Here is a 14,670-nt window from a genome sequence, read left to right as displayed (position 1 = left end):
ATTTGGTGAATACTGTGTAATGTACCTGGGCTTGAAGTCTTGGAAGTAATAGTGTTATTACTGGAAGCTGCAATATTATTTATTTTATTGTCATTATTTATTAGTTTAAATATTATGCAGTTTATTAATGGTAAAGTTGTTTAAAAAGTCACTTTAACATGTCAGTGGACAGAGATTGTTAACATTAACAGATAGTGTAGTTGATTTACAAAAAATATTTACTATTTATTCCTTTTCTAAGACATGTTCAGTGCAATACAACTTTTGACAAGCACCTCTGGATATTTTACTAAGTCTAAAGGCCTCTTTGGATGGTTGAAAACATGTTGTCAAAATTTTAGTTTAAGTTGTTTGCAAATATTGTTCAATAAAAAGGCTCTATATTTTGACTGCATCTGTCATGCAATGCGATTCCTTCTCTTCATTTGTGCCACCCCCTTGAAAACGATCACTTTATGGGGCCATGCAAACCAGTATTAATACTTGTCTGCACATTAAAACGTTTTTTTTTGTACAATGTACAATTCTTATGACCGTAGAATAGGTTATTCTTAGCCAGTAATTGCAGTGCAAATGTGATTAACATCCACTCATGCCTGAGGAAAAAAAAATACCGTCCAATATCGTGAAACTGGTATAATTTTTAAAAATTCCGTGATATAGAATTTTGGTCATACTGCCCAGCACTACTACTGCTGTACTGATACAGATTTAGTTGATGTCCTTTGAGTGATATGCTTTGAGGCAGTCCCCAATGTACAGCTGATGTTTCAATCCAGACAGTAAAGGTGTTGTTTCTTTGCCCACTTTTATTCTACGTTTTCTGTTGCTTGCACACGTGAGGGTGAAATGTCAGTGCCTGACCTGCGTGATTGACGCGCCTCATGTGTTATATAGCAGGGTACAACAGCTCAAAACTTCCACATTTCCCCTGACACAAACATTGACAGTTGCCTTATACACAGTTCTTATGGGGCTAACATCTTATTTGTCCTTGCACTTGATCTCAATTATATTGCCTTTTTGACATGCAGCTACTGTCGCACCAGGCTAATGCTTCTCGCACTCAAATTCACCAGGCATATCATGGAGGTTTCATCAAACAGTGCCATATCATGCAGCAGTTTCTCTTTCCATGTCAATGACTGACGACCAATTCACATCATTATCCCTATCGCTCCATTCATGCAATTTCAGTTCATTCTAAAACTCCCTTTCTGGCTTATTGTTTGCCATTGTATTTTTAGTTGAAGGTCTTCACCACACTCATGAATATTGATGTTACCTTAGAGTGGCAAAACACATAGAAATATTCTTGGTTTTTGGCAGCATGTTATTTCATGCACTATGGAAGCAGAACACTGTCACAAGTTATTTGGGCCTAGACATGTAAAGCAGATCATTACACATCACTCTGAATCTGACTCGTGGGTTACTGTAGTTGCCTAGAATTGCCCAAATGACACTCTGGGTTAAAGCCAAGGAGGTTAAAAGTTTAGCTGGCCAGCATTAGTCAAAAAATAATAACAATATACAAGTTTTTTGGTTTTAAGTTAAACTTTGATTGAGCTACTGGGTCTAATGAATTCTACTGAAGATTTGTGCAGTTTGAGTGTACTAAACAAGTATAGTGCATGAAGCCGAAGGTGTCTGATAAGGAAATGTGTTTTATTTTTTTTTTGTTCAAAGGGATGCATGACAGAGAATATTTCTTAAAGAATTAAAAACAAATTAACGTCCAGGGCCAAAACATTGTATCGGAAGGCTTGAAATCTTGTCCTGGGCAGCCCAGCTCCATTCATTACTTTAATTTATTTTCAAGTTGTCATTAGAACAGCAGAAGATCCCAAAGCTGTGGAAACAGATGTCGGTAATTTCTGCAGCTAAAAGCAAAAACTCCAGCACTTTAAAAGACTTCAGAGCTGTGGCTCTGGCATCGCTGGCTATGAAAACATTTGGAAAAACGATAAAGAGAAGGTCGGCATGGTGGCGCAGTGGTAGCGCTGCTGCCTCACAGTAAGGAGACCTGCATGGAGTTTGCATGTTCTCCCCGTGTCTGTGTGGGTTGCCTCCGGGTATTCCGGTTTCCTCCCACAGTCTAAAGACATGCAGGTTAAGTACCTAAATTGTCTCTAGGTTGGGTGTGTGTGCCCTGCGATGGGTTGGCGCCCTGCCCGGAGTTTGTTCCTGTGTTGACTGGGATTGGCTCCAGCAGACCCCCGTGACCCTGTGGTAGGATATAGCGGGTTGGAGGATGACAGACTGACTATAAAGGATCCCAGAGGACATCACTAACACTTTGCTTCATCTCTTGCATGACCACTTGGAGGGCTTCAAGACTCATGTATGGTTCCTGTTTGTACACTTCCCATCAGCTTTTGATATATCTCAAATCCTCCAGGGAGAGTTCATAAAGATGTAATTTGGACTTCAGTTTGGTAGGGTGGCTGATTGTATATTGTATGCTGTATCTGTATTCAGCATTAAGTATTCCATTTTTTTCTTCCACATCACAAGTATTTTTGTGCTTATAGTGCGTTGTATGTCCTCTGTACCTCATATAAGATCGTGGAGAGAGGAGTGGCTGTCACTTCACTCATAGCCTGCTAGTTTTCATGCAGGGTTTATGTCAGAAGAAACAAAAGGAAGGAAACCAAGCCATGCCATTTGCAGCATAGTTCAGTTGGTTATGCTGGTGTCAGGCACTTCTGTTTTATTCCCACATGCCAGTCCCAAGGGACCCATCTAGTGGCTCAATATGGGAGACTATGTTTTATAAATCGTTAGTGTAAACTGTAAAGTTTTGAACTGCTAACCAGATGTCCAGTTTTTAAGCAGTGAAGTTTTATCGTTTTAAATTTGTGGACTGATTGTGAAATGTGAGGCTTTTTCTTTTCTTCTTTCAAGGAATCATTACAAGACAGAAATCAGAGGATCTACTCAGTACTAAAGGCCCAGGACATTTTCTCATCAGGGTTAGTGAAAAGATTATGGGATATGTGCTTTCTTATCACTGCCAAAAATCCTACAAGCACTTTCTCATCGATGCCTCAGAAACGTACAGCTTTCTAGGAGTGGATCAGCTGCAGCATGCCTCTCTGGTTGATCTTGTCGACTACCATAAGGTAAAATCTCCCACCTTTTAGAATGGAGATATTTCAGAATGCATTGGTGTTGTATTCTCGAGTGTCCAGCTTTGATGTTTTTGTTCTAGAACTTATTAAAGACATGGGATACTGGGATAGGCATAGTACCGGTTTATATTGGATGAAGGTGAGGAGCAGGTGCAGAGTTAGGGAAGCCAGAGAAAAGCATTTAGGGCACTCTTCAGCATAAAGTTTCATAGAATGTGGATCTGTATGAGGGTAAGAACAGAATGGCAGGAAGATTACATTGTGTGTTGTTCATTAAAAATACAAAATTTATGCAAATTCTTATTTGACATTTTAATCATGGTGAGAAGGCCATTTCTTTGACAGATGATGGAAGTGCTGACATCCAAGTTTAAAGTGTGTCCATTGCTTTTACATGCCAATATTCAGTATAGAGCACCTCAAATTCCAATCCTGGGGGGCTACGTTAGTTAGCTTTCTGTAACTCCGTTTTACAGCTGAAAAAATTACCAACATTCGTATTACTAATCCATGAACAATTAACACATTTTAACCTGCCTACCTTTCAAGATCTTGTGCAGAGCTATTTAACACCCAATCCATCTTCCTCACCATTTGAGAGTGCTGTTACACCTTTCCTGGTAAAACTGGGGTGTTAGGAACAGATGGATTGGTACACTGGATGAAACGGTTTGTGTGGTATGGATTTAAAAAAAAATTATACCAGTGTGCAAAAACGTATTGAAAAAAATTACATAAAAATGTAACCATAAAACATACAAATCACACAACATGCAAATGTGTGCATGCAAAAGACTGCCTGCACGTGCACATTGGAATAAAAAGACAAGACAACCGATGTCTGTTTAAATCCAGCAATCTGAAATAGAGGAAGGATTGGAAAAGGCAGTGTCATGTCTAGCGTTTGCTCAGTGAGCAACTGAGAGACAGATAAGCTGCACTTTGTCGATCCACGCCAGAGAGGTGAATAACTGCTTTCGACTTCATTTTAGTTAGTAGCACAACACTATGACGGATAACAGATGCACCGTGATTAATTATTAAGGGGCAAGTTCAATATTTTTCAAGTCGGTTGACTTTTGATAGTTAATAAAATGTTCTTTTCTAAAAGGTATGAGGGTAAGTCAGTAATTATCCACACTTTTGTGATAATTCTGTTTGGGTTTCTGTCTGTGGTCAAAGTGGTAAAGTTTCAGCCTTTATCAGTCAGTTTCTCTTGTTGTTTTCTAGGTGTAAACATGGCTGCTCCACTCTTCGGTTTGCAGTAAAACAGAGCAGTGAGCAGTGATCTGCTTTTTTTAGGAGTACCAGGGTCAAAACCCATAGAAGGCTTCCTGCACAATATGGAGAGTGTTTTTACCCTGGTGGAGTATTCATGAATGAATTGAGAAATACAAATATGGTCAGACAAGTAGTTTGCACAAAGGAGTGGGATGCTCATTCATGTCCACTACCGATGATAACATTAAGGAAGTCCATACTATGATTCTGACAAATCAATGAGGATTTTAGTCCCAGGTACACCTTCAGCCCACAAAACGCACATTACTGCTTTCTGCTTTTCATGGATACAAACAGAAAGCAAAGTGGCCATGTTTATTCCGAGAAAACAAAAAAAGAAACCGATCAAGGCTGAAACGTTACCACTATGACCATAGCCACACTATGATCCCAGCTGTATGCGGGGAAAGGTGTACAGTCTTCCCAAAAAAGAAGCGTTCAGAAAAGTTCAGTTTTTATGTTTGTTCTCTTTTTTTTTTATATATATGAGTACCACAACTTTCCACCCTGTTATAAAGTTTTTAAAATTAATATCCTATTTATAACAATGTGAGGAATAAGCTTTATTTGAACTTTTAGCTATATATATATATATATATATATCTCTATATCTGTGTGTGTGTGTGTGTGTGTGTATATATACAGTATATATATATATATATATATGTGTGTGTGTATATATATATAATCAACATCTGTCTGTCTACCTTTTACAAGAGAACTACTTAATGGATTTAGATTGGTTTTTTTTCTAGAACTAGCTTCAACATTCCAGTTGATTTTGCTTGCGGTACCGATTTATTTGCGCAAATCCGAGAGAAACACAGCGGCCTGAGGTGAGGAGGGTGGTGCCCTTCTCACTCATGTGCTAGCCTCGGGGTGTTCCTTACCTCCGCTTAGATGGCAAACGAGAGAACTACTTAACAGATTTAGATTGGAATTTGTGTGAACATTCCGCTTGCAGTTCGCTTGCAGGAGGGATATATTCACGCTAATCTGAAACGGTGGCTGCGGGCTGAGGAGAGGGGCAAGCGTGATGTCGAGAGTGGGGAGCCGGGCAGGGCCCTTCTCACTGTCCTGTTTTATTAATACGCGGGTGGAGCCGCGGTGGACAATTAGTAAGAGGATAAGTTTCAATATCATGAAGTTCTAGCTGTTCACATACAATGTTTTTTCTTTTTGTTCACATTTGTACAGATTGTAATTAACGGCAGGTGTCATGGTGGTGCATCGCCGACTGGTTTGAATCCCTGTCTGATCGCGGGCTGTGCGGTATATCTGTTTACATGTATATTATTATTTCTCTTGCTGTGTTGGTTTTCTTCTAGCATTCTAAACACACACGTTATAGTTCTGCAGGGTGAGTGTGGGTAGGTGCATCCGTTTTTTTTTACCAGTCCAGGTTATACTGGCAACAGTATTTTACAATAAGCAGACAAATGAAATGAAATAACAACTGCTTGATAATGAAAAAGTGAAAAAAATATTAACAGCTCTTTTGAAAAAGGAAAATGAAGAGCTCTTAGTTTGTTTCATTCCAGTTCTCTTATTAGGGAGTTACAGTTGGAGTGGAAACAATGCAATTTGTATTGTTAATTACCTGGTGCAATTATCACCCGGTATGAAAAGAATCTGCTAACAGGCTAGTAATGTGCCAACGTCAAGTACATGTTGATTTCAAGGTTAACAATGTGCACAAATTGGTGTTAATTTCTACATAATTATGGTTTACATAAATATGCAAATTCTAACAGTGTAAATGTATTGCTGAAAAGAACTAACATGTTTGTGCTTTAACAGGTACACAGAGTAGTCAACTAGTTTGTTATAAAGAACTTCATAAATAACTTTTATATAAGAGCAGAAAGATAAAATAAGGCAAAGTCATTTGAAACAAAGAAATGCATAGCGTAAAATATTACCAGAAAATGACAAATCATAGTACTCCAGCGACTCCAATAAAATAAACCTTTCCACTGACATATTAACATAAGTTTATTTCTGACTTGTTTTTCAATACCTTAGTAGATAACAACATAAAACAAATCTTAATACTTTTTGTTGAGTAAGTATTGTGAAAAAGTTAAGCTGTGTCTTCAACTACACTCTTAAAAGTTGCCATAGTGGTTCTTCACAGCACTGCCATTGGGGAACTAGTTTTGGTTTCCAAAAGTACGATCCACCTGAAGAATGTAGGAAGAACCATTTGTTTAGGCCTGTAACGGGTCTCATAAATACCAAAGAACCGAAGGTAACTGATTACTAATGTAATCCTGATTTTAAAAGGCCTCTTGCTGACTACAATACTACAGTTCTGTTTTTCCTGATCCATTAGTATCCTGTTAGATAGCTTTATATACATTAGAGATTTCTGCTTTGACCACATTTTAGGATTTTTTTTAAAGCTTTCTTCTTTCGCCTTCTCCCGTTAGGGGTCACCACAGCGGATCATCTTTTTCCATATCTTTCTGTCCTCTGCATCTTGTTCTGTCACACCCATCACCTGCATGTCCTCTCTCACCACATCCATCTCTCCATCATATCTGCTAACTCTCTCCCCTTACCAGTCATACTGCCAACATTCAAAGTTCCTACCCTCAGTTCCACTCTCTTTACTTTCCTCCTCTCCTCCTGCCTCCGGACAAGTCACCCCTCTCTTCTTCTCCTTCTTCTTTGGCCAACAGTAGCCCAATTTCCGCCAGCACTTTGTTGGCTAACAGTACTGGTGGCAGTCGTTGTTAGCCCGGGGCTTGACCGATCCGGTATGGAAATTTGTATTGTTGTCCGCATATTGATTTGGCAAAAGTTTACACCAGATGCCCTTCCTGTCGTAACTCTCCCCATTTATCTGGGCTTGGGACCGACGCAAAGAAGCATACTGGTTTGTGCATCCCCTGTGGCTGGGTTAGGATCTTTCACACAAAACAAAAGGTCTAAAATGGCACTTTACTGGGTGTTGTGGATCCTCAAAGAACAACTGCTTGACAAAAACCCATTACATTATGGGAAGGGTTCTTTTTACATAAAATAGGATCTTTTTAAAGCCTAATGAACCAATTTCATATAAAAAGAACCCTTCCCATAATGTAATGGGTTTTTGTCAAGCAGTTGTTCTTTGAGGATCCACAACACCCAGTAAAGTGCCATTTTAGACCTTTTGTTTTGTGTGAAGGTAGAAAGGACACAGCAATGAGCTGCAGGTAAATACGTCCTCCTTCTGTTCATGACTCTATTGCAGATTAACATTTTTGATAAGATTTACTCAATATCACCCAGGCCAAGTTTTCCATCACTAGAAGCAGCTGTTGCCAGCAGATATGCCTCATTAAAAAGCAGAGTGCCAGTTTTGGGGAGGAGGCAGTTGGGGTCATGCGCTGATTACAGGGATTTAAAAAAAAATAAAAAAATTTTATGTCCATCAGTTGATTCACATGCTTAGGAGTAAATAGCTAATAACTGATGAATCCGCAATTGCTTGTGAAAGTCCAGTCCTTTTCATATAGCAGTGGTAACTGCAGCTCTTCTCTGATCAATAGGGTAAGTTGGACATTGCTGCAACACAAAGAGATAATGGACTGTTTTTTTAATGAACAAAAGCACTTCAGCCTGGAAAAAAAATGACTGTTGACAGAAAAAAATGGAAATATGTATGAAGACCTCAAAAGGGAAGTCATTTTGTGACAGCATGAGCTTTGTTTAAAGCAAGGGTCTCAAACTCCGGTCCTGGAGGGCCGCAGTGGCTGCAGGTTTTCATTCTAACCCTTTTCTTAATTAGTAACCTGTTTTTGGTGCTATTTAACTCCTTTCCCTTTCATTTTAATTAACTTATTTTAAGATTTGTTCCTCTGAATTGCTTCATATCTTTCCTTAAATGGCATTCAAACTAAAATGAAATGTAAAGCGAGTGAACCAACAGAAGACCACCTCAGTCAGGACCTCAAACTCCAACCAGTTGCTTTATTAGGTGTCGATTCTTATAGTAAGTTAAACCTGTTCTATAATTCCATGGCTTGCTGCATAGCATACATTTCTAAAATTCCTGATTTTCTCTTTTCTAAGAGCACTGTTAAAATGTTTTGGGGACCTGAGCAGATCGACATTCCCGAGACCTTTCTTTATTTTCTTATAATGTATGATGGTCACAGTTTGCTGGTCATGTTTTGGCTCATTTTGTATCTCATTATTGGCTGCGAATAAAGGAAAACAAAACAATTAAGGTATTTGAGTCTTCAAGAGCAGGTCAATTAAAATCAATTCAAAAGAAGTTAATTAGCAGCAAAAAAGGGTCACTCATTAAGAAAAGGGTTAGAATGAAAACCTGCAGCCACCAGACCGGAGTTTGAGACCACTGGTTTAAAGGCACTATAAAAGTTAAAGACATAGCTCAGGGGTGGGCAAAGTCAGTCCTGGAGGGCCACAGGTTTTTGTTCCAACCCAGTTGCTTAATTAGAAAACAATCCTCGCCAATAATTTAATGTCATGGCTTGTTTTTTTTTTTTGTTTTTTCTGTCCTCCCTGGCCATCGGACCTTACTCTTATTCTATATTAATTAATGTGTTGACTTATTTGTCTTACTGTGTCTTATTTTTCTATTTCTTCATTATGTAAAGCACTTTGAGCTACATTATTTGTATGAAAATGTGCTATATAAATAAATGTTGTTGTTGTTGTTGTAGTGCTTTAACTCTGCCATGCCGGGTCAATCTCATATCCTAGATTTTTTTTCCCATTTTTCTTACACACAGGTGTAAATGGAAACAAGCTAAATTTTCTTTTGTCATGTGCGTCTTATTGCTAAGAAGTAACAATTAAAAACTGAGACTACAGCTATTTAAGACTAAAATAAGCAATAAGGGTTCAAAATCTTAACAAGCGAGACGACTAAAATGAAGCAGAGGTGTCACTTGAGGAATAAGTGGTTCTTCTTAAGCAATTGGGTTGGAACAAAAACCTGCAGTCACTGCAGCCCTCCAGGAACGACTTTGCCTACCCCTGACATAGCTGATAGGAGTCAGGGGGTTGAAACCCGAGTCGGTGGCCTATAAGAAAAGACTAATTAGTATTTAGTGGTGGAAAACTCCTGAGGACTATTGGGTAACTTTGCTGTGATCGCCTCTTCACGTTGAGGACCAAGTATGCAAAATTACATCAGGCGATCTTAGGCAGGATGAACAATGCCTAGAAAAAGTATTCACCCCTTGGAAGTTTTCACATTTTATTGCTATAAACCATCGAATCACAGGGGATTTCATTGGTTTTTTGACACCGATCAACAGAAACAAATCTTTTAACGTCAGAATGAAAACAGATCTCTGCAAAGTGGATTAAATTAATTACAATTATAAAACACAAAGTAATTATTCACATAGGTATTCACCAACTTCAAGTCATAATTTATAATAATAGAACGTTACTGTTACACATCATGAGGTTTTTGAGACCCCAAACCTCCTGCTGCATGGTATGCTGAAACTCTGTCAACGCAGGCAGGGATTGTTTGTCCATTGCCAAGGCAACCACAGATTCGCTGATGTGTCGAACAGTCTAACTCGGCCACTAACTGACCCCAGTATTGCCTGTTCTCTGTGTCTGTGTGCATTACAGTTTTTTTTAGTTGCTTTGGTGCATTTCTCACAACAGACTTAATATTTGCATAACAGCGAGTGCATTTCTCAAAACACTTAGTGCAAATGGCAAAACATCATGGATGACCAGCAAAAGCAGGTAACCTCTTCAAAATCCTTAATCCATGCCTCAAAGCAAGTATTTACATCGCTGAATGTGTCAGTGCCATCAAAATGCCAAGTCCATGAATCATCGTCCACGGCCATGACAGCCAAAATGTAAAGTCATGTTATCAATATAAAATTGGCACAAAACATCGGAATGACAAGGGCAGGAAACATAAAAATACAAAACACCGATTGCGGGACTTTGATTCAAGAAGAATTATTTTATTGATTGCCCGGGTATATGGTGACATACCATGCACTGCACTTGGAGTTTAGCAAAAAAATGCATTTCAATACTTTATACATAACATATGAAATGAAGGGAAAAAAAATGTACAATATCGAAAACAATATATACATACTGAAACGTGTTTTGTATTTTGATGTTGTTTGCCATTGATGATGTTTTGCCATTTGCACTAAGTGTTTTGAGAAATGCACTCGCTGTTATGCAAATGTTAAGTCTGTTGTGAGAAATGCACCAAAGCAACTGATTGATCTAAGATCTCACACCTGCCCCGAATAATGGGTCACCTGAGAGCAATTTAAGGTGGTGCAGGAATCATTAGAATTGTGAATACAAACCAAAAACAGTTTTGTAGAAACCTATAAAATACACTTGACAGCCAATGATATCTTCTTGAACACTTTTGACTGCAATGACTTACAAAATGAAAAAATGACAAGTTTGTCTGGAGTGTAAGACTATGCAAAAGAGGGCTACACAATGCATGTTGATCATCATGACATAAGCAACCGCTGATGCATGATATACAGTAGCTGAGAATTGCACATAAGCATCTGCCTGAGTGAACTAAAGCAATTGCAAAACGACGAAAACACCCAGAAATTGCTGTTATGATGTGCACAACTGAGTAAAGGTTGTGGGACTTGAACGAGCAGTTTTGAGAACTGCAGTTCTGTTGTGAGAAATGCACCAAAGCAACTGAGAAAAACTGTAAAGTGGTAGCTCCCATATGAATCAAGACTCCGACTGCGCCCGCTTTGATTGGAATAAAGTTGGTTTTCTTGAAGCCTGTGGACTCGGTGTCTGACTCCTGCATCAGAATGCATAATGATATATAACAATGTGTTTGATGTCAAAGTGGAAACAGATCTCTGCATAGTGGCCTAAAATAATTACAAATATAAAAAACTAAATAATTGATCACATTAATTTAACCCTTTCAGTCCTGGATTTTCTGTTTTTTTGGGAAAGATTATTTTGTGAGATATTCTACCTTTTGGGGTGTCTAGGAAGCTCACAAAAAAAAAAAAAAGAATTATCGTTATTATTATACAATAGCTGATAATATACTTCATCCTCTTGAGGAAATAAAATTGAAAGAGATGAGCACAGTCTGGAAGCATCCATTTTCACTGTTGTGTTTTGCGGACTATAAGCCAGTCTTCTCCAGTCTGCGCTAATAGCAGCACGCACAGTTCCAATGGCTGCAAACGTACCTGTGTTTTACAAAAACGGCTGCATATATATGTACTGGTAATAGGATGTCCAGGACCGAAAGGGTTAAGTATGCACCCCCTTTAATATGGCGCACCTAACATCATCACATAATCAGTTCAATGGCACTCGCCTGTCGCTAGTCCAGAGGGTTTCAATATTTGAAGTCTGAATGCACTTGACAGTATATGGAAGGTCCAGCTTGTGGTGGGTCAGTATGGTGGGGTGGGCAAAGTCAGTCCTGGTGGGCCACAGGTTTTTGTTCCAACCCAGTTACTTAATTAGAAAACAATCCTTGCCAATAATTTAATTTCATGGCTTGTTAGTGCTTTAACTCTGCCGTGTCAGGTCATTCTCATATCCATCTCAATAAATTGAAGTCTAAAACGGATGAGTAATTCTCCCTCCTTCACTTTTTTCTGATAAATAACACATAGGTGTAAATGGAAACAAGCTAAATGGAGAAGTGCTGGTTTCTTTTGTTATTTTGCATGTTATTGCTAATAAGGAGAAATGAAAAACAGAGAATACAGCAGTTTAAGACTAAATAAACAATAAGGGTTCAACATCTTAACAAGCAAGACAGCTAAAATGAACCAGAAAAATGTCACTTAAGCGAGAACTGCTTCATCCACAGTGAATGATTTCTCATGAAGCAGTTGGGTAGACGAATTAAGAACTGAAGAGAAAATGAAGAACTGAAAGTTACTCACCAGTTTTAAGCTCAACTCACTTGGATGATATATGCATCATTAGAAAGGAAAAAAAATGATCTATGATTTAAGAATGAACGGACATGGTGGAGTTAAAACACTAAATAAGATCTCCTATTGGTGAGGATTGGCTTGCGATTGGGTGAAAACAAAAACCTGCAGCCACTGCGGCTCCCCACAGTCGGTGTTGGCCGATGGTCTCATGAGACCAAACTTGAGCTCTTTGGCCATCAGACTAAACACTATGTTTGTAACTATGTTTAGCTATTATTATTATTGTAAAGTACTTTGATCTAATGTCATGTAATGAAAATGTGTTACAGAAATAAATGTGCTTGTGTAACCAAAACACTGCATAGTATCAAACACACACACACACACACCATCCATACCATGAAGAATGGAGGTGACCGTGTCATGCTGTGGGGCTGCTCCTCTGCAGCACACTGTGGGAGGCTTCTGAGGGTACAGGATAGAATGAAGGCAACAACATGCAGGGGAGTCCTGGAGGAAAACCTGATGCAGTCTGTAAGAAACCTGCACCTTGGGAGATTTGTTTTCCAACAAGTCAACGACCCCAAGCATTACGTCAAAGCTACGTGGCAATTAGGGTATCCATTCCCGGGAATTCGGGAATCCCGGGCGCCCAGGGATGACACAGTGCATGGGCATCTCACATGTGAGCGGTTTTAGAACGACCGACACTTATTTTTTAATAAAACTACTGCAATATGTTGACACCAATAAAAGACTAACCTTATCTACAAGCAGTTCATGCTGTCATGTATCTAGTTAGTTGCAGTAATAAGAGCGTAGAAAGCATAACTTGTCCAGCGTGCGGCGTCCAGGTGAGAGAGTACTTCGTGCAGAGTACGCCAGCTGCTGAGAAAGCATGCTTTGCCTCCACTGAACAGCACAGTCATCAGATACTGATACACTTGTTCTAAACAACAACCGCGCTTGCCGTTGCTCTGAAACACCGCCATTTCAGCTTTTACTGATGCATCTAGTTTCTTGTCATTCTGTGATGGCAAGTTTCTTGGCACAGATAATGCGGATGCAACAGTCTGACGCATTGCAATTTCAAGTTGCTGTTCAAAGCTATTGTCTGATAGATGCCAATGAAGTCTGCCCCGTCCCGGCATTCGTGAGCTGCCGAGTGCGGACTCCTCTCAGTCCACTGAGCCGGGAGACTGACTGCTGCTGGCTTGTTGTTGACCGAATTAACAAGTGACAACACTACACCGTGGGCCAAAAAACATGCCACTTAATTATTTTCAACTATAACTCTTATTTCTTGAACGATTTTTACACTTTTACACGCTTTATATGTGAGCTTGGCCATTTCCGGTTTCACGGGAATTACAGCAGTTTCCGGGAATGAAAAATGTCCGTGAATCCCAGGCTCCTGGTAATCGGTAGAGCCCAGGAATGGATTCCCTAGTGGCAATGTTTTAAAACAATAATGTGAATGTACTGGAGTAGTCACTTCAGAGTGCAGATCTCAATACAACTGAGGATTTGTGGGTGGAACTGAAAACCGCTGTTCAGTCACGACATCCATACAACCTGCCAGAACTCGAGCAAAGAAGAATGGAGACATTTGGCAGTTTGTGCAGATGTGCAAGGCTGATAGAGAGACGTGTGCACGCCAACTCGAGGCTGCCAACGGTGTCTCTATTAAACACTGACTTGAAGGGGGTAAATACTGACGTGATCAATTATTTTGTGATTTATAATTGTAATTAATTTGGACCACCTTGCACTGATCTGTTTTTACTTTGACTGTAAAGAGACTTTTTTTTGTTGTAGATCAATGTTAAAAGGCCAAATGAACACCCCGTGATTCAATGTTGTATTTCAATAAAATCTGAAAACTTCCAAAGGGCGAGTACCATTTATAGGTGACATAAATAAAGTGATGGGAAACTATCAAAGCACTTAGCTGTGAAAATAAACTGCAGGAGAGGGGATATAGGAAGTCATCTATAAAAATATCTGGAGATGAAAGAGACCCTTCTTTTACTGTTGTGTTTTTGTTCCAACAGGTAGAAGTCATTTCTATGGCAGGGAAGGAGCAGCTTGTTGAGCCATGCGGACAGACTGCAGGCGGGGTGGATTACTACGAACTTTTCAATTGATATCCACTTTGTTAAGGCTTACCTTGATCAAGTATTTATGTATAGTTTGGACATTCAAGTCCATAAATTAGAAATGTGTTTTTTAAAAAAGAAAAACCTAATTGAGAGGTACTGTCATCATGTTGTACTAAGTTTACTGTGCATTTATTTTATGTTGGTTATTAAACTTTATCGTTCATATGTAATAAATGTAATTGGTGGTGCTCA

At 39.1% G+C, this 14,670-nt stretch overlaps 1 protein-coding gene across 1 annotated transcript in view; it reads left to right on the top strand.

Moving 5' to 3' along the window:
* sh2d4a (SH2 domain containing 4A) overlaps positions 1–14,670 on the top strand; it is a 76,532-nt gene extending 61,862 nt beyond the window's left edge. The window contains exons 8-9 of the mRNA XM_039758766.1: positions 2,908–3,125; positions 14,371–14,670. Coding sequence (XP_039614700.1) covers positions 2,908–3,125; positions 14,371–14,463 — 311 coding nt within the window. The 3' untranslated portion in view covers positions 14,464–14,670. The remainder of the gene's footprint in view (positions 1–2,907; positions 3,126–14,370) is intronic.

The sequence above is a fragment of the Polypterus senegalus genome, chromosome 7, assembly GCF_016835505.1.
Source record: "Polypterus senegalus isolate Bchr_013 chromosome 7, ASM1683550v1, whole genome shotgun sequence".
NCBI lineage: Eukaryota > Metazoa > Chordata > Cladistia > Polypteriformes > Polypteridae > Polypterus > Polypterus senegalus.
The sequence above is the reverse complement of the archived record's forward strand: the minus strand, read 5'-3'. Positions and strand labels throughout refer to the sequence as shown.